This window comes from Gossypium arboreum, chromosome 11 (assembly GCF_025698485.1).
Source record: "Gossypium arboreum isolate Shixiya-1 chromosome 11, ASM2569848v2, whole genome shotgun sequence".
Lineage (NCBI taxonomy): Eukaryota > Viridiplantae > Streptophyta > Magnoliopsida > Malvales > Malvaceae > Gossypium > Gossypium arboreum.
Window position 1 is genome coordinate 2,128,508 of NC_069080.1, and position 18,183 is coordinate 2,146,690.

An 18,183-nucleotide genomic window follows, 5' to 3' on the forward strand; every position below is an offset into this window, starting at 1 on the left:
CAAGGTCCTCCCTAATTCACTTCAACAGTTCAATGAGCTGTCTCGGTATGGTCTTCCATGAAAACTTTTTGAACATTTGTTTATTTTAAGAATTTTATAATATGAACGATGGACCAGGCCAGTTTGAATAATTTAGTTACTTGACTTCTCCTCTTTATCTACTGAAATAGGTTGACTTTTAGTTTTCTACTTGGCATGAAATCTAAGATTATGGTTGACTTATATACGTGTAGGCTACATCCACCGCCGAGCCTAGGTGGGGCACTTTAAAGAAATTTATCATTTAGATAGACTTAACAATTTTTTTATTCACTTTTTTTCAAATATAATGGCTGAGAATTATGATGTTCCCACCCATCTCAATTAAAACTTCAGTTCTTTTCTTAAGGTTTCTTCTTATTGGCCAATCTCAATTTTAGTAATTTGGCAGGGGTTTATTGGGATATATATTAGAATAGGCATACACTTCAAATTCTCATATATATATATATATACATGTTATTTAAAAATATTTATTATTTTTAAATAAAAAAGCTTTAAGCTTGATTTGGCTTTCTTTTTTTTTTTCTAATTATAAAACGCATCACGTCTTATATTTTTATTGACAACTTTTTACTTAAAAGATATACTAAAACAAAATGGTAGTCTAGATATTAAAGTAATGAAAAAAAATGAACCAAAATAGGAAAATGAATATAATTCAAAAACTAAATAATTACTTAGCCTAAAAAAAGAACTATTCTGTTTGAGTTAATATCACTAACACAAGTTATTATATAAATTTTAAATTAAACCCTAAATTTTTAAATATTTATAATTAAATCCTCAAAGTATATATATCATATCAATTAAATCCTTTTGTTAATTTAATTATCAGCTTAGCTATTAAATTCTTACTCGAAACAAGTAAATCTAATTGATATAATATTAATATTTTTAATTCAATTATGAAGTTTTAAAATTGAAACCAATTTAGAATTTAGACTTTGACCAACTACTAATGTTACATTCTCCTCATAAAACTACCCCCTTATTGTTAACTTATTTTAAAAATTTTAATAATGATATAAAAACATTTCTCTAAAAATGCTATCTTCGAAGAAGTTTGTATTTTACTGTCCAAACTAAACGAAAAGAGCAGAAAGAGTAACTCCTCCATATATCCGAATCGTAGAACAACCCGCTTTAGCATCCCCGTTCGGTCAAGCATTTGGCTTGTTTATGCTGTTGTACATGTCGTCGATCACACTCTGCATCCAAAGAACTCTGATCAGTAATCGGGCACATAGTTGTGCATTATGTTACCCAAATTCGACGGTGAATGTCAGATACTTGAGGAAAATCGAAGGATCAGAGCAGCGCAGCTTGTACATGTATGCACAGCATACAAGCGTGCACGCACACATTAGAGATGTTTAATTCGTGTATACATGCCTTAGCTCATGTCCTTTTCATGTAAACCGTGTAAATATAAATTCAATACAAATAATTATGTGTCAAAATCCTAAATACGAGTACTACAAATGTACTAAATGTGTTGTGTTTATGTCATGTTTTCAGATCGTCAAATCTAGAAAAGAAACCCGAGCAAAAAATGAATGTTTAATTCGTGTATACATCCCTTAGCTCATGTACTTTTCGTGTAAACCGTGAGAGTTTAAATTCAATACAAATTATTGTGTCAAGATCCTAAATATGAGTGCGATAAATGTACCAAAATGCGTTGTGTTTATGTCATGTTTTCATATCGTCAAATCTAGAAAAGAAACCCGAGCAAAAAATGAATGTTTAATTCATGTCTACATGTCTACATCCCTTAGCTCGTGTTCTTTTCGTGTAAACCGTGAGAGTATAAATTCAGTACAAATTATAATGTGTCAAGATCCTAAATATGAGTACAATAAATGTACCAAAATGCGTTGTGTTTATGTCATGTTTTCATATCGTCAAATCTAGAAAAGAAGCCCGAGCAAAAAATGAAGGTACCTGATAATACTTGAGCAATTGAGGCCTTTTCTTCTTAAATGTTGGGGTGAGAAGGTTGCGGTCCATGTCAAACGGTACATGGTCGAGATGGACAGCTTTTATAAATTCAAAACCTTTCAGCTGCGTAAGGATATAAGTTAAATTTCCGATTTTCCTTTCCTATCTAGTATAAAGAACTGTAATTACTTGTAACAGTAGTGAAATCATATTTCATGAAATCGGAGAAACCATCAAATGACAAACCTGTTTCTCTTTGCCAGTCCTTGTAAGCTCTCCAAGTATGTACTCTTTGGCCTTTGGATCTTTACAGATGGTTTCAAAGTCACCACTTACACCATTGTCAGCAGCCCAGCGTTCAAGTGCTTGCTTATTTGGGTTAACAACCGCAACAAGGTAGGACTCAAAGCTGTTCCCATAAACCCATATCTGAAATTGACAAAGAAGTGATATAAAAGAGTTGAAACATAGAGCTAATGAAGGACTACAATCATAGGATTGACATCCGAAAAAGAATGTTCAATTGCCTGCCGTTGTGTTCAATGCCAGTTTTTCAACATTTAGTTACTGGTTCAGTTTATGCCTACACTCTTACATAGGAATAACGGCAAACATTGCAAACTGATGTATTGACATGGGCAAAAAGGCATACCGATTCAATATCAGAAACACAACCATAAACATTCTCCAGGTTCTCAACAGCAACATATTCCCCTTGTGAAAGCTTAAAGATGTTCTTCTTTCGATCAATAACTTTCATACTTCCATTTGGTTGCCACTCACCAATATCCCCTAATGCACAAAGATGAAAGGTCCTTAAATTGGAGATAAGCTAATGATACGGAGAACCTCAACTTAAAAAGAGATAAGTATCAGCAACCTGTGTGAAACCACCCATCAATCATGACCTCCTTGGTGAGGTCTTCACGTTTGAAGTACCCTGAGAACAATGTTGTTCCCTTGAGACAAATTTCACCTCGTGGTGTGCTTGCAAGGGCATCATATCCCATTTCAGGAACAGATTCTAGGCGTACATCCACATTTGGTACTGGAGGCCCCACAGTACCAAGCATTGACAACTCATGTGGTAATGAGACAAAAGTTCCCGCACAAGTCTCTGTCAAACCTACATTCGGATTAATATAAAATAGATAAGCGTTTATGCTGTAGCAAGTCTGCACACAATCAATAAAGAAGAAGGAATTATCAGATGTAAAGAGGCTAATTTCAAGGACAGTATACCATATCCTTGCATCACATGACAACATGCCACTACTCGTAGGAACTCTTCCACGTGAGAAGAAAGAGGTGCTGCTCCAGAGAGAATAATCCTCAAATTCCCTCCCAATCTTTCTTTTACCTGACAAAATTATGAATATGAATGAGATCAAAGTAGTCGACAGGATTTCTGTTGGCTTTCAACCAATATATGTAAGGAGCCTTGTACGTATTCTTTTTAATGAGTAAGACTTCCGTCACCTGACTGAATACAATTCTGTCAGAAAATGGAGATGCCTCTGCATGTTTGGAGCCATTCCTCATGTTATAGAATTTGCTGTAGAGGTTATCATAGATGTCAGAACCAGACAGCAATGCAGAAATATGGGAAATAAACTGGATTCAACAGAAATAATTAAAACCGAAGTGAACAAACACTAATCAAAATTGGCTAAACATAGTAACAAGAAATGAAAGGACATACTGCAAATGAATATCAACTAATGCAAAAGCTCATGATAAAGTTTAATGCCCAAAAGGATTGAGATAAATCTAGTTTTGTCTAACTACGAAAAAAGATGGCCATATTGTACAGAAGCAAATATTCTTTGTTCTTAATTCCAGCGAGTCTGTGGTGGTGAAACTAATTACTTGTTTAGCCCTCTTTCCATCACTTACTAGCGGCCAGCAGATACCATGAACTGCTTCACAGAAGCGAACTGAAAAGTAACTTACAATGAATATGCCACATTAAACAACGTCTTTTTCAATAAGCCTCCCTCAGAAATCTTTTGTTGTAAACCTAACAAGATACAAAAATTATGAGAGTTTCAGAGCTGATATTGATAATGCATTGAATGAGTCTGCTTGAAAAAAAAGAAGAAAGTTGCATACATGTGTGTGTGTGCACGCTTTAAAATTAAAGAGAATCAATAAAGTTCATTTTGTTTGCTAAAGTTATGCAAAAGAGGCATAGAAATTTTTTTTGAAAGAATTTAACTATGAGAGTTTCAAAAATAAATCAATTAAGACAAGTTCTCAAGTACATGTTCAAGTTTGTTTATTTTAACCTTCATAAACAAACCAAAATGAAATTGCCTAACCAGATTATAGAATCTTATTCAATATCTTTATACATGTTTAGAAAGAATGCTGGAAGTCCATTTCTGATCGGGAACATAAGAAAGTTTACCTGAATAGATTCTATCCAGCACACGAGGAACAGCACAGAAGACACTTGGCTTTAGCTCCCCAATATCTTCAAGTAATAGTTTCACGTCCTGAAGATGTCACAAATAAGTAATTACCAATTGGAATAAACTCTTACTAGTTGAAACAGTATAAAAAATACAGGCTCACCCCACGCCAGAATCCTATTGAGGCACCGTGTGAAATAAATAACTCCTCAATCACCCGGTCAAAGATATGTGCAAGAGGAAGATAAGAAATATAAACATCATTCATAGTCAACTGTAAAATTGCACAAGAAACAACCAAATTAGAGAGGAAAAGCAAAAAAGAGAAAAATCATACTCATTTTAGTGTGGGAAAAAAGAACAGACAGATCAAAGTGACTGGTGAAACTTTTTGTCTAGGAATCAGGAAATTAAACGAAAAGATAACCTCTTCATTTACACGTCCTAGCAGACAATCCACCGCTGCTAAAAGGGTAATGATACTTTCATTTGAAATCAATACTCCCTTGGGATCACCAGTTGTTCCACTAGTATACATTATAGTGCAGATATCAGTTTTCTTCTTTATAGGAAGATCATATTGTTTATTTTCTCCCTGCAAGAAACAGACATCAGAACTTATATCAGAATCAGTGGTAATCTACGAGTTAAATAATGACCCAATTAAACATTTATTCAACATGCATGAGCCATGGTTATCAAATAATATCTACAATAACAGTACTGGAAAATTCCTTCAGCATCGTAAACCAGAATGAATACATAGAAAATGCCAACTCACTTATAAAATCAAGATGCTAAAATTATCAAGTATTCATCAATTTTGCTAGTCTACAAGTTATGTATGGAAAATTATTTCCAGAAATCCAGGACATAAGAAACAGGACCACGCAAGAAAATTACAAGGAGCCAGAGATTTGCAATGCAATGCCAGAAAGCTTTTCTTCTACAGCTATATAGATGCCTTTATCTGAACTCAATAACTAAAAAAGACACTTAACTCAGCAGTGTAAAATTATTTACTGATGATTCAAGAGGAGATAACAAAGAAAGTAGCCTACCAGTTGCAAAAACTCTTCCCAAGTAAATATTGCCAAACCCTGCTTCTCAGCTTCTGCCTTCTGCTCAGGTGTTACCTTTCCAAAGCTAATAATTGCTGCATAGCAAATGTATATGCACATAAATTATTTCTAACACAATTTCATAACAGTTTCCCATCCACCCCCTCCACCAAAAGTAAATAAACAAATGACTTACTTCTCAAGTATTTTGTTGAGTTTGGAAATGTTTTAAACAGCTGAAAGGGCAAAGAGAAACCTTACATGAGAAAAAACCATGTACCTATAAATTCTGAGATAAGCACCTAAGAAAACTGAGAAAAGCATATACAGAAGCAAATGCTGAAAGTAAAGAACTAGAAATTCATTCGGTAAACAGGTATCTTATTTATATTCTATACCGAGAAATAAAAAATATTTTCTCCCATTATTCCCAAATCCCATAACAATCCTAGGGTTCCGAATATAGATATATGAAACTATGCTTACTTCAGCAATCTTCTTTTCCTCTACAAAAGCAATTGAAACTTCTGCATGGCATATGATAAACTCCACAGCACCAGCACCTGTAATATATATGAGAAAGGATCAAACAATCATTAGCAGTATGCAGTGGCATTGAGATAAACTCATCATTAAAAGACTTTAAAGATGTTACAAATAACATGCTAAACAGGTTCAAAAAAGAGGAAGTTTAGATAACACACATGAGCTTGTTGTTTGCAGAAAGTACTGATTTAACAAAATATAAAGCGTACTTTTGTAGGTCCTCAAGAAGAAATACCTAAAGTGTCATATAAAGGAACACAAGAGAGTCCATGAGCATTGCAGGCCTGCATCAATGTTGATGCATTAGTAAACTTTTTGGACAACAAGCTTTTAGTTAGCGAAGAGTGTGCTCAGGAGAAACTAAGTCAGACAAAGACATTTCAGAATAACAATACCTCCATGGTCATTATCCACTCTGGGCAATTGGCACCATATATACCACATTTTCCTCCCTGTAAACAAAAATAAAAACCATGAAATTTGTAAAAATACACATAAAACTTTTAGAATAACAAAAAACTTAGTGCATTACCTCCTCAACACCACAACTCCGAATGGAATTTCCTACTTTCATTACAATGTCGTAAACTTGTTTGTAAGTTTGCCACACATATTTTCCAGCCTGCAGTGGAAGCCTATAAATTTAGATACACGAACTAAAAGCCAAGGTCGGCAGTAAAACCAAAAAAAATTAAATAAAAAGCAAATCAGCAGTGGATGGCTGACAGCATACTTTCCCATCCACAATCTGCCGGTGACCGAGCATATGGTGGTTAGGATATATCTCAACTGACATTCTGCAAGGAGAGATGAAGTTTGAATCATAGTGACAAAAGTACCAGAATATCACTTTTTTTTTGGTAGCATAAAAAATACGAGCTGTATTAGTTAGTTAACAAGTTCAATCATACATGGATCATAAGCTAAGTTCTAAATTAGCAGAAAGTCATGATCTCCACATCACATAAACAGCGAGCAACCAAAATCGAAATAATTAATACTATCCATAATATAAATTTTAGTTTTGCAGTTCTACAATGAGTTGAATGAAAGCCATCGATCATTCAACTAGAAGCCTGGAAATCTCGTTATCTTGATCCATCTGAGTGTTTTAAATCCAAATTTTCAAACATTATGCATTTCGGTAAAAATAATGAAATCTCATGATCCGTAAAATGTTATGTTTCTTGCATCCATCGCCAAACAGAGAGTGAAATTTAAATGCACAGCCAAACAAATTAAAAGATCTACATTATTTCAAAAAGATAACAACACTGAAAATTCGAAATAAGCAAATTTCCAAAGCCAGCTGAAATCAAACAAAGGAAAAATAAACAGTAAACTAGTTTCCTTATTTTCTTAGCAATATCAACCAGGCAAAAGATTATTAAAACAAAAAAGAAAGAGACAAAAAAAAGAAGCTAAATTCTAACCGGAAGATGTCCCAACAACTCTCCATTCCAGGAATCGGAGCAGGGAAACCATTCTCGGCAAAACAACTGCGATAAACGGGGCCGATCGACGGTCTTTCATCGGTGGCGGCCTTCCCTTCCTCTACCTTTATTACATAATTCTTCTCCTCAGCCATTTTGATCACAATGGTTAGTATCTGAAACCACGTAACTACTTTCTTTTATATATTCTCTCTTTTTTAATTGTTCATATCACGTATAAATATATAATGCCAAAAGAAAAGATAGGTGCCTTGGGTAATCAGCAAGATGAAAATTGACGGGTTTTGTTTATTTTGTTAAGGCTTTCATTTTAAAAATAAGTTTATTATAAAATATTTTATTAATAATATATATTTAGAAAATTTATTTGGTCCCTCCAAGTCTACTCATTTGTTCCCTTGAAGGAACTAATTTAGATACGTTTTAACATTGATTGAAATAAATAGATTGGTTGGATTGATTTAATTAAGAATAAATTGATTTTAAATTAATTGACCCAAGAATTAAAGCGAACAAAAACTGGTTAAATTAGATGGTTCAACTAGATTTAATATTTTTATATATCATTTTTAATTAAATCGATGGTTTAAGTGGTTTTACCAACAATTTAATTTTAAAATTCTTGATAAATCTTATGAGTGAATAATTCTTAACCATTAGACTAAACACGAGAGTCTAATAGTAGAAAGATAATTCAGTGAGGTTTAAATTTTGTCATGTAGCTTTAAGTTATAATTAAAATAAAAAATAAATAATAAATAAACAAGAAATATTGTCGAATAAAAATTTTCCCTACCAAATAATTATTCATATATTTAATTAAAATTATATAAATAGATATTAACATAGAAATAATTTTAAAATATTTAAAATTAGTAAAATGGTTTTAAGAATTAATTCATGGATTTTTCCATTTTTAAACTATGTTCTTTTTCATGAAAAATGTCAAGACGACAACCTGAAATTTTGGAATTTTACCAGAAACTCAGTATAGACAGCCCCAGGTCCAACCCAAATGCTGGTTTTTTTTTTAAAGAAAAAGTTTAGTATATTAATATTTTTATATTTTATTAATATTTTTATATTTTATAATAAAATTTAATAAAAACAATATTAGTCACTTGATGAATCGATAAAACATTTATGTTTATTATTATTATTTTTCCCACAAAACATTTGTGTTTAGTTAGTAAGATTAAATTTGATAACTGTTTTTTTATATATCAAATATAAAATAAATGAGCTTTTTAAGAATTTATTAAGTGAGAATATTAGTAAATTAAAAATTATTATGTGTACAATTTAAAAAAAATTTATAGGTAAACTATAAAAGAGTCATTTTTGTTTGTCTCAAATTAAATTTTAGTCACTTATGCTTGAAATTTTACGTTTTTGTCTTATCGTTTTGTTACGAAGTAATAACTCTTCCGTTAAGCTCCATTAATTCTTTTACGACGGTCCTACTTTATCGTTTTGTTCTAAGATAAGGAGAGGAAAGAATTTACACAAGCTTTTTAAGTGCCTCAAATAGCTGACATTAAGTTTTGTTAAGTATCATTATTAAAGAAAAACCAATTTACTTAACATCCCATCATGACAGAGGCATTTTAATAATAGATTGAGTTAACTCAAGTTCTAATTCGAGCAATTTTAATACATATATTATATAAACTCATTTGAATCAAAATCAAATAACCTAATTATTATTTAAAAATAATAAAATATCAAGAATATTTTTACCTAGTTAAATTTATATATTGGATTGTTCATAAAAAAACTATTTTTTTTACCCGAGAAAAAAATAATTTTGACCAATTTAATTATCTTGCTCAAACTGTCCCAACTCAAATGAACAGTCATTAAATTGATTAATTAGGTATCTCGATTTGGATAATGCAAGTGGAAGATGATTTGGCAGAGAAGAAAATGACCTTTTAAGTATTGGTTGTATATCCACCTGCATTCAATGGCCATCCATGTATTTATTACACTATCTGTACCTCAATTTCAGCACTTATTCAATGTATTCATTAAACAATGTGTACTTCATGTCCGATGACCCCAAACAATGGAGCCTAACAAGATTTATAACGAGTGATTTTCGACTTCCGGGTCACCTCTTCTTGTTATTCTTCTTTCCCTTTACTTGTTTCTCTAAAGGTTTAATCCGTTGATTGATAGCCGAAGAAGAAGGTGTGCTTCGGTTCGATAATTTTGTTGGTGCAGCAGATACTGAGGCAGATTCTTCTTCTGCTGCTGTTCTTGCTTGTTGGAGAGTTTTTTTGAGAACTGAATACGGATTGATAGAAGTTCGTCGTGCAGTAGCCGCTGGTTGATCAGGTATTTTAGGAATGCCTAAAGCCTTCTTCACCCCGGGACCCTTAAGCACTGCAAGGGATAAAGTTTAAGGTGAATGATATATAGAGATACTCGAAAATCTCCAGAGAAAACAAGTCCTGTCTCATGGTACAGGAAACTCAAGGACTCACCTAGTCCATAAGAGATGGAAAACAAATTTGATGTAATCCAATAACAAAATATGGCCTGTAGAATAAATTTAGATGAAAATTATCATCAACATGTAAACATATGAACAGACCGTTATATAAAGCCGAGATGACCTATTTGAGTAAGAAGAATCTTAATATTGTTTTGACAATACCTTTGGGAAATTCATGGTAAATGGAACTGTCAAAATAGCAAGGACACTAGACACAATTTTCTTAGTTGCAGAAGCAGGTTTCCCTTCCATACCATCTTGCATGTTACACTGCAGACATATTAAGTAAATCCGATTAAAAAATAGAAAAATGTATACTGTAACATTGTTCCATATTTTAATATCATCGAGAAAAAAAGTACACTTGCCCCTACGGTTATCAAAAATGTCAGTGCTGTCAAAATTGGAAAGACGTATAAACTATCTGGAGCAGTGAGATCCGTAAACCAATATGCTCCACCGCATTTAAATGATGGCATTTTCTTAGCCATTGTTGTAATCTGGAGTAAAAACTACATTCAATTAAGACAAAACCCAGTAATCCTTTACAGAAGGATAATACAAAAACATTTGTCTTACAGCTAAGTAAGAGCTGATAAAGATGGAGCACCGAATAAAGAGCCCAATCATTGGTGTAAATGGTGTCGAGCCATATCTGTGAACGATGAAATTGTCTCATAAAAACAGTTAAATAGACATTTAATCGAACAACTATATCAAGTACATGCTTGATCAACCGGAAATTAGATTGGTGTCACAAAATACTATATTGGAATTACAAACCAGGATTCTTCAGATAGTTAAGAGAAAGCCAATTAACAAATGCTAGTGGGTCTCAATCATGGAACCAAAGGGTACGCAATTTATTACAAAAAGTACTTTGAACAGGCATATTTGCTAGTCGAAATGGAAAAGTTACTTACTCCTTGAAAAGCTTTTTAATTTCATTTTGAACTTCAACCACCGACAGGGAATTCACATCCTACAGAAAAATAGGTAGATTTGTTAAATTTTTATTCCTACTATCATAAAAGAAACAAAAACATCCATGGATTCATAACTTGCTCCAACAGTATGCACAAACGTGGATAAAAGAAGAGATTAAGTGGTTCAAAAAAAAAAACATGAACACAGAAGAAACTGGCACCAAACCTTGCTTGCCAACCACTCCCACATTTCCACCAGGCGTGGCTTCATTGCCTGCAGGATTAACACAAATTAAAATAGTTTCTTTTTTGTTAATCAACCTACGAGAAAAAGAGAGCAGTCTGTAAGTTGCAAAACTGAAGTCGCTTACAAGGTGTATGAATATCTAAAAGAAAACATGCATAAGTTCCTCTTCTTCGTCCATGTCGACGTCATAACCGGAAACTAGTCAACAGATAATTGTTGACTTCATGCTTGGCACACTTCAACCTTTTTTAAAACAAAAATGTACATGACAAGCAGAGGCATATTAAGTATTGGAACTATTAGACAAAAAGGTACTAGAAGAATAAGATGATGACTCTCGGTTCTTTCTTTTCAATGAACTATTAACAACAAGGTTGAAAGAAAAGACTCCACACCATCAAAATTTTCGTAATATCATTACTAGACTAGAATATAAATGGGATTATCAAATTATCCAGTATTTTACAGATTATTGAATTGTGGATACATATTAGCATAAACAAAGGATATGCTTAATTCTTCAAAAATTACAAGGAAACATAAAAACAGTGTCTTGCATATAGACATGAGTGCTACACATAAAATTGACAATGGATACAGACGAAAGAGCACACCAGAGAAAAAGGAGAGTGAGGGCAGAAAAATGAAACAAAAACAAGTAAAATTACACACAGTCATTTTCGTAGTAGCTTTAAGTTCATTTATCAGAAGCGGAAGAGTTGCTCCTCGAATCAAAAGTGTTGTCACTGCTATCGAGGCCCACCTGAAACAAATAATACACCACCGAGAAGAATAGTACATATTGCATAAGATACGGGTTTGCATCAGGATTTATTTGTCATCGTGCCGCAATTTGCAACAATAAATTGAATTCAACCACATATAAGAAATCAATGATGAATTGTTTTGACTAGAAACTTAAAGATTAACTCTAGTTAAAGTTATATGCATCATGCATGCAAGTTTTAACCAATGTTGCATGAACAGGAATCATTATATTTACACCCTTGATAGTTTATGTTGTGTTTCTGTCAACATTTGAATTATAGCTTATATTTAGATTGAAACATCGGTTTTGAAGCCAGATTCAGATTTATCAATTTTGCATTAGTTTCCTATACAATATTCTTTGCTGAAATCACTACCGTCGGACACACCATCCATTCTTCATACATTTGCACAATTGAGACAATATAAAATAAGAGAAGGCAGCAACTTACCAGTTCAAGCCGGTAAAAGAATGAACAGCATCAATAACATACTGCAAGCTAGCAACAGGTAACCAACAGTCAGCACCAGCAACGGCAACCTCATTCACGGCAGGAGCTTGCGAAGCCACTGCTTCAACAGCAGTATCCTTAAGAACATCCACAACATCACCGATGAGCTCAAACTTATCTGGCTTATCAATACCCGTAGTCGACATATGCCGATAAAAGGACATGCCGGGGCTAGGAAGAAAAGCTTATTGGGAGCATTTTCTATCTTGGAACAGCACACCAAAGCCTGAGGATGAATTATTAAACCCAGTTCCAAAATATCTTTGTTGAACAAAATCACCAGGTTTTTTATGAGATTGGAACTCATTCGAAGGTTGATTTTTACGGTCATCTTCATGGAGAACGTAAGCAAACGATGGTTGATATCGTCTAGCCATTATGGTTACTCTATTGCAAAGACTACGCCTAAACGCCATTGATTCGAATAACTAAAAATCCCTCCAACGAAATGAGAATAAAGTCAAAATGATCAAAATTAAAACATAAGAAAAGCAAGATAAACGCATCGAGATTCAGTTATTTACCGATCAACACAAACAATCACTTAGAAATGGCAATAGAGTAAGATTTATGAAGCAAAATCTGGGAATTTCAAACAGTGAAAAATATTAAATGAAAGTAAGAATCAAATGGTCACCATGTTAAATCTTGTGTTGAGAATAGAAAAGGTTTCCTCAGGTGCTTAGACGAAGAAGCCGCTCATCGAACAGAACAAGGTTTAATTCCCAGGCTTTTTGTTCTTCCTCCCGCGTACCTTTTGGGTGGTATGTCCCTCCTTTCGCTGTATAAAGATTGGGCCACCATTGACGATCGTAAAGGCTAATGGATTTGTTTTCTTACAAAGGAACTTTGCCCAATAGATAATGGGAAATCTGCCGGCCTTTTAACATCTTTGGAATTGTTGTTGTAGAACCAACATTTCAACCCATTTTAACCGTACTTTATTTTAGGTTAAAATCTGCCATAAGTCCTTGAACTGTTTACAAATTTAGAATTTAGCCTTTATATTTTTGTTTCAAAAAATTTAGCCTCTATTTTTTCAAATTTCAAAATTCAGATCTAACTGATCTCACTTTTTTTTGTTAAATCTTTTGATGTGATATTTTGAAATAAAAATTTTACTCACTTAAGGGCCATTTAACAAAAAACAATGACATTGTAGTGAACCTTAATTTAACAATATAATTTTAACAATGTTAATAGCTTGACTTAATTTTTAAATCTAAAAAATAGAGAAACTAATTTTTAAAAATAAAAATACATAAACTAAATTTTAAATTTAAAATATACAATAACATAGGGCATATTTTAATATAGTTAGTTACTTTAGTTGTTTTACTTAAACTCTTAAAATATCATTCTCTTATCACTTAGATTCTTTCTTAAGTTTAACCACCAATTTAGACATCAAATGTTAGTTCATATTTGATATGAAATATATTTAAAATATATATATCATATGTTAAGCTCATTTATATCTTTTACATGAATAACTTGAATATAACTTGTTAAACAAAACAATCATCATGACTTTTAGTGGTATTATGTTTTTCTAACATAAATATACATGCAATTAAACTTTGATCCATATATGTTAAATATGTTTCATATTAGATCTTAATTAAAATTTAACACTCAAAATGATATTAAACCGGTGAAAAATCTTGATTGGTATCAAGGATAAAGCTAAAAATTTGTTTAGGTAAATAGAAATAAGATTATAAAATTCGAGGAGGCCAAAGTTAAACATTTTTTATTAAAAGGACCTAATTCAAATTATTAATTATTCAAAAGAGCTAGAATAATAAAATGTTCCATTTAATTAAAAGTTAAAAAAAAAAAAGCACCTAGATTGGATCTTTTAATTTTGGATAGGAACTTAAAAAATAAATTATCCATTTAACTAAGAGGCTAAGGCCGCTAACTAGAGTTGTTTGTGGGTCAGTTTCAAAATGTTTTTCATGCTTAAGCCTATGGTTAGGTTAATCTAACCTATCCAACAAGCCTATTTTACTATTAAAAATAATAAGATATTTATTTGATATTATATATATTATAATTAAAATAAAAATTTTAATATATATATTTTATTATTTAATTTGAATTTGTAATGAATTTGATTAGCCTAACATATAAAAAAACATTATCCAAAGCCGAATCAAGTTGAATCGAATTTATCTAACCAGGCAAACTAATCACCGTTTCGACAAATTTACTGAATACGTACCTAATTGATATGTTATTAAAACTTTAAGATTTTAAATTTATGGACTAATTAAGGACATTAGAAATAAAATAACGAAGATATCAATTAATCCGACGTGGCAGATCGTATTTGTTAAATAACTAACACCATCTAATGCTGAGCTGTACGCGGAATATTCCCTAATTTAGTAATTACCCACAAAACTTCTGTGACGTAATAATTATGATCCCTAATTAAAGACGGACTTGAAATCTAATTATTGTACAATTGATAGAAAGTTAAAATCCGCCTTTCCCACGGTCTTATATAAGTATCAGTTTCTGTTCGCCCAGGAAGGTTTAATCGTTTTGTTGTTCGCAGCCTTGGCAACCAAATCATCGCAATTTTGCAATATATTTTTCCCCCTTTTATTTCCCTTGTCCGAAGAAACAACATTGAAAACCCTAACCCTAGCCACATCTTCACCCAAATCTTTAATTATTTGCGCTTTTCTCATCAAAATTCATCAAATCATCGGAATCGGTTAGTTTCGATTTCAAATCTTTTATCCCTTTTCTCGAATCCGTCTTATATAATCTGCAAATCGATATCTGTACTGTGAATTAGTTTTGATTTAAGAATTACTTTATTTGTTGACCCTATTTTTCCTATCTCTTACGGTGGAACTGATTTTTTTTTTTAAATTTTAAAATATGTCAGATGGCAGCTAAACCGCTTACAAGTGAAGCAATCGCTCTGGCAGAAAAGAAGATGGACATGACATTGGGTGAGCTATTAGCTGTTTGCGCATTGTTAAGTTGTTCTTTTGACGAGAAACGGATTTCTAATTTTTTGTTTTTTTCTTTGGATTTAGATGATATCATTAAAATGTCAAAAACTAGTTCAAATAAAACCAAGAAGCAGCGAAGGGTACTGGTAAGAAATTTCTTCCTCAAGGGAAAAAATATTGTTTCTAATATTGAGGTGATATTCTAATATTTTCTATTTTTTACCATCAGAATAAAGGTCCGAAACCTTTTAGTAATGCTGCTAAAGCAAAGGCTTTGAAGGTTCGACAGTATATGGATTCGCGGTCCTCTGTCAGACAGGTGTGGATTTTTACTGCTGTTGATAAAAAATTCGCAGTACATTCTTGTTGCAGACATTGCCTTTAACCATGTATATTTGCTTTCTACTCTGTGTATGATAATCAGGGAGTTCTAGCTCAAAGAAGATCAAACATCCCGGGGAATCAATTCCCTTTGGCAGCTGAGGCTGCACGCAGGGCTGCAGTTGCCCCAGTTCGAATTAAGAATGTAAATGGCGTCAGGGTGGCTAATTTGAACAAACCTAGGTAAATGGATTTTAATAGCTCATATTGATGCTCTATGCTAGAAGCTATGATTCTAATAGCTGATTTTTTTCATTGAATCATTGCAGGTAAATAATGGATCTTCTACAATATTGATGACCTCTGGAAAGTGGTCCTGGTTAACTTAATTCAAGTTGCATGTTATGTGGAACTCCCTATATTTTTTATTACTTTTCTTGCGGAGAAGTGGCCTAACTTGGTGTTATCTTGAAAGTTTAGGGTTTTTGTGCACGCTACCCAAAATAGTATGCTTTTAGTTCTTTATTTCCTTGATGTGCAATGCTCGTTAATCAGGTTAAGTGGTGCTGATCGTGGAATTGGTTTTCTGCCATATGGGATGGATATTGAAGCATGGAGTAGCAAGTGTTAAATGTGTTTATCATGTTTGAAGCGGGTGGATCTAGAGAAGTAACATTACTAATTTGATAATTGCAACCGCACAAGAGCTGTATGCATGCATTCCGAGGAATGACGTTGTTATGTGATTGGACAAACTTTTTGAAATGTCAATTGGGTAGTCTGCTTACATGCTTATGTGTGCTGTAGCTCCATCTGCTTGGTCATTGCCCTGATTTTGATTTTCTTCATCAATTAGCTTTGGCCACTTAAGATTCTTTGACTAACAACTTTAGTTATTTGGAGGTTGCTTATCCATCAATTTTCACAACTAGTTTTAACCTGTCAGAGGCTATGGTTTAACCGAATGAGCCATTTTTTCCGAGTCTAGCATTGATTCTTCATTCTTCCAATCATTTCTATCATTTCTAGGATGCCACTTAATTGCCTATTTTGTGACTGGGTTTTAGCTATGTTTGAGAACCTTGGATTGATAGTCACAGTAATACATGACTTGAAATGCATGCTTGTTGGCAAAGATAACAGTTTGCTGCCACTGGTGCCATCTTGAAATTTTCTAGCTAGAAGTGAAGCAGGAATAATATCGGATTGGGAGGAATTTTGAAAGGGACTTGGTTGTTTTTATCTAGTTAATTCGGATGTAAATTGACATCTATTATGCAACCTTTCATGGCATTTGCGAGTGTTGATTTTCTTCACAAGTTGGGGTTTGGAGGTTACTCAAACGGAAGTTTGCTGATTGTCTGACATTCTGGGAAATCAACCCTTGTGACTTCCCCCAGTTCTGCTATTGCATTGGAGGGTTTTCTGTGTTTTTAGTGGTAGCGCAGCATTCCCAGATTGAGCTTACCGGAAATTTGATGAGTACTTGCAAGCAGATGGTTTGATTTGTCTTATTTTATTGCTTGTTGGAAATAATTGCATTCTTCCTCTGATGAAAAGCTCCTCAAGTTTCACCGTATTGATTCTGGTTGCTGGACTTGTTGGGTGAAAGCTTTTCTCTTGTTGGACCTGCTCTCTTATTGTTTTTTACTGTTTCAGATATCCATTCATGGTTTTCATTTTCTTGGTGTAGGACTGTTGTACCACCTGTTCAGAGGAGGGCTAAGAATGGAGGTTTTGCAGCAAAGGTATTCTTCTATCTCAATGGAAGTCACATTTTCATGATTTAAAGCATTTGAATGAATCGCATGTTACACAAGTAATTCTGTATTGATGTCAATTGGCAATTTTTATCTTTGTAGCCACGCCAGCACCAGCCGCAACGGCAACAAGAAGGGAATGTAGTTACAAAGCAAAGGCCTCATACACTGGATTCGTTGTTTGCCAATATGAAAAAAGAGCGAATGAATGGTCCTGCACAACGTAACGGCAGCAGTCGACAAAGAATGCCATGGAGAAGAGGCCGATTTGGCAACTGATGGTGTTGTGAGACGTAGTATTCCCCTCTGCTGCTGGACAAGCTGTTCAGCTTCTTCTATCTCGTCTTTTTTGGGCATGATAGATGCTTGTTTTTCTTACTTTCGCCATGAAAATAAACTCGCTTATGCGAACATTTTACGTGAGAAAGTGACAGTTCAGTTGTATAGTGATTTTCCTTAGTTTTCTATTTGCTCGTGGACTGTACCCCTTGAGAATTGATACAAATAGGGTTGTTCATTTTGTTAGTTCTGTTAAATTTTTAACCGATATTATTGAGCTTGTAGTGCGCAAAGGTTCGGTAATACCGGTCATTTTCAGTTCAAAATATAGTCGATATTCCGGAAGTTTTTATTTCAATAGCAGGCTTTGAACAAGGGTTGGGTTATGCAAAATCTGAAAGTATTTTGATAAAAATATAAAGTCAAATATGTATTGG

At 33.2% G+C, this 18,183-nt stretch overlaps 3 protein-coding genes across 3 annotated transcripts; 1 reads left to right on the forward strand and 2 right to left on the reverse strand.

The window, feature by feature from the left end:
- Positions 1–953: 953 nt before the first annotated feature.
- On the reverse strand, positions 954–7,766 carry LOC108450137 (long chain acyl-CoA synthetase 4-like). The gene is made up of 19 exons (XM_017747626.2): positions 7,438–7,766; positions 6,738–6,801; positions 6,537–6,626; positions 6,400–6,456; positions 6,240–6,288; positions 5,945–6,021; positions 5,655–5,694; positions 5,459–5,553; positions 4,825–4,992; positions 4,561–4,671; positions 4,394–4,481; positions 3,937–4,003; positions 3,463–3,538; positions 3,226–3,343; positions 2,864–3,109; positions 2,636–2,775; positions 2,230–2,412; positions 1,987–2,106; positions 954–1,250 (listed from the first exon to the last, which is right to left on the reverse strand). Exons 1-19 carry the CDS (start codon positions 7,590–7,592, stop codon positions 1,203–1,205), a joined length of 1,992 nt encoding a protein of 663 aa, XP_017603115.1. The 5' UTR covers positions 7,593–7,766; the 3' UTR covers positions 954–1,202.
- Positions 7,767–9,385: 1,619 nt separating this feature from the next.
- LOC108451758 (mitochondrial inner membrane protein OXA1-like) lies at positions 9,386–12,827 on the reverse strand. Its single transcript, XM_053022355.1, has 6 exons — positions 12,692–12,827; positions 12,352–12,595; positions 11,598–11,894; positions 10,121–10,352; positions 9,948–10,002; positions 9,386–9,846 (listed from the first exon to the last, which is right to left on the reverse strand). The coding sequence occupies exons 1-6, from the start codon at positions 12,825–12,827 to the stop codon at positions 9,572–9,574; spliced, it is 1,239 nt and encodes a 412-aa protein (XP_052878315.1). The 3' UTR covers positions 9,386–9,571.
- A 2,082-nt stretch (positions 12,828–14,909) lies between these two features.
- On the forward strand, positions 14,910–18,091 carry LOC108453350 (uncharacterized). The gene is made up of 7 exons (XM_017751402.2): positions 14,910–15,139; positions 15,317–15,383; positions 15,471–15,532; positions 15,616–15,705; positions 15,811–15,950; positions 17,401–17,455; positions 17,570–18,091. Exons 2-7 carry the CDS (start codon positions 15,317–15,319, stop codon positions 17,744–17,746), a joined length of 591 nt encoding a protein of 196 aa, XP_017606891.1. The 5' UTR covers positions 14,910–15,139; the 3' UTR covers positions 17,747–18,091.
- Positions 18,092–18,183: the final 92 nt, after the last annotated feature.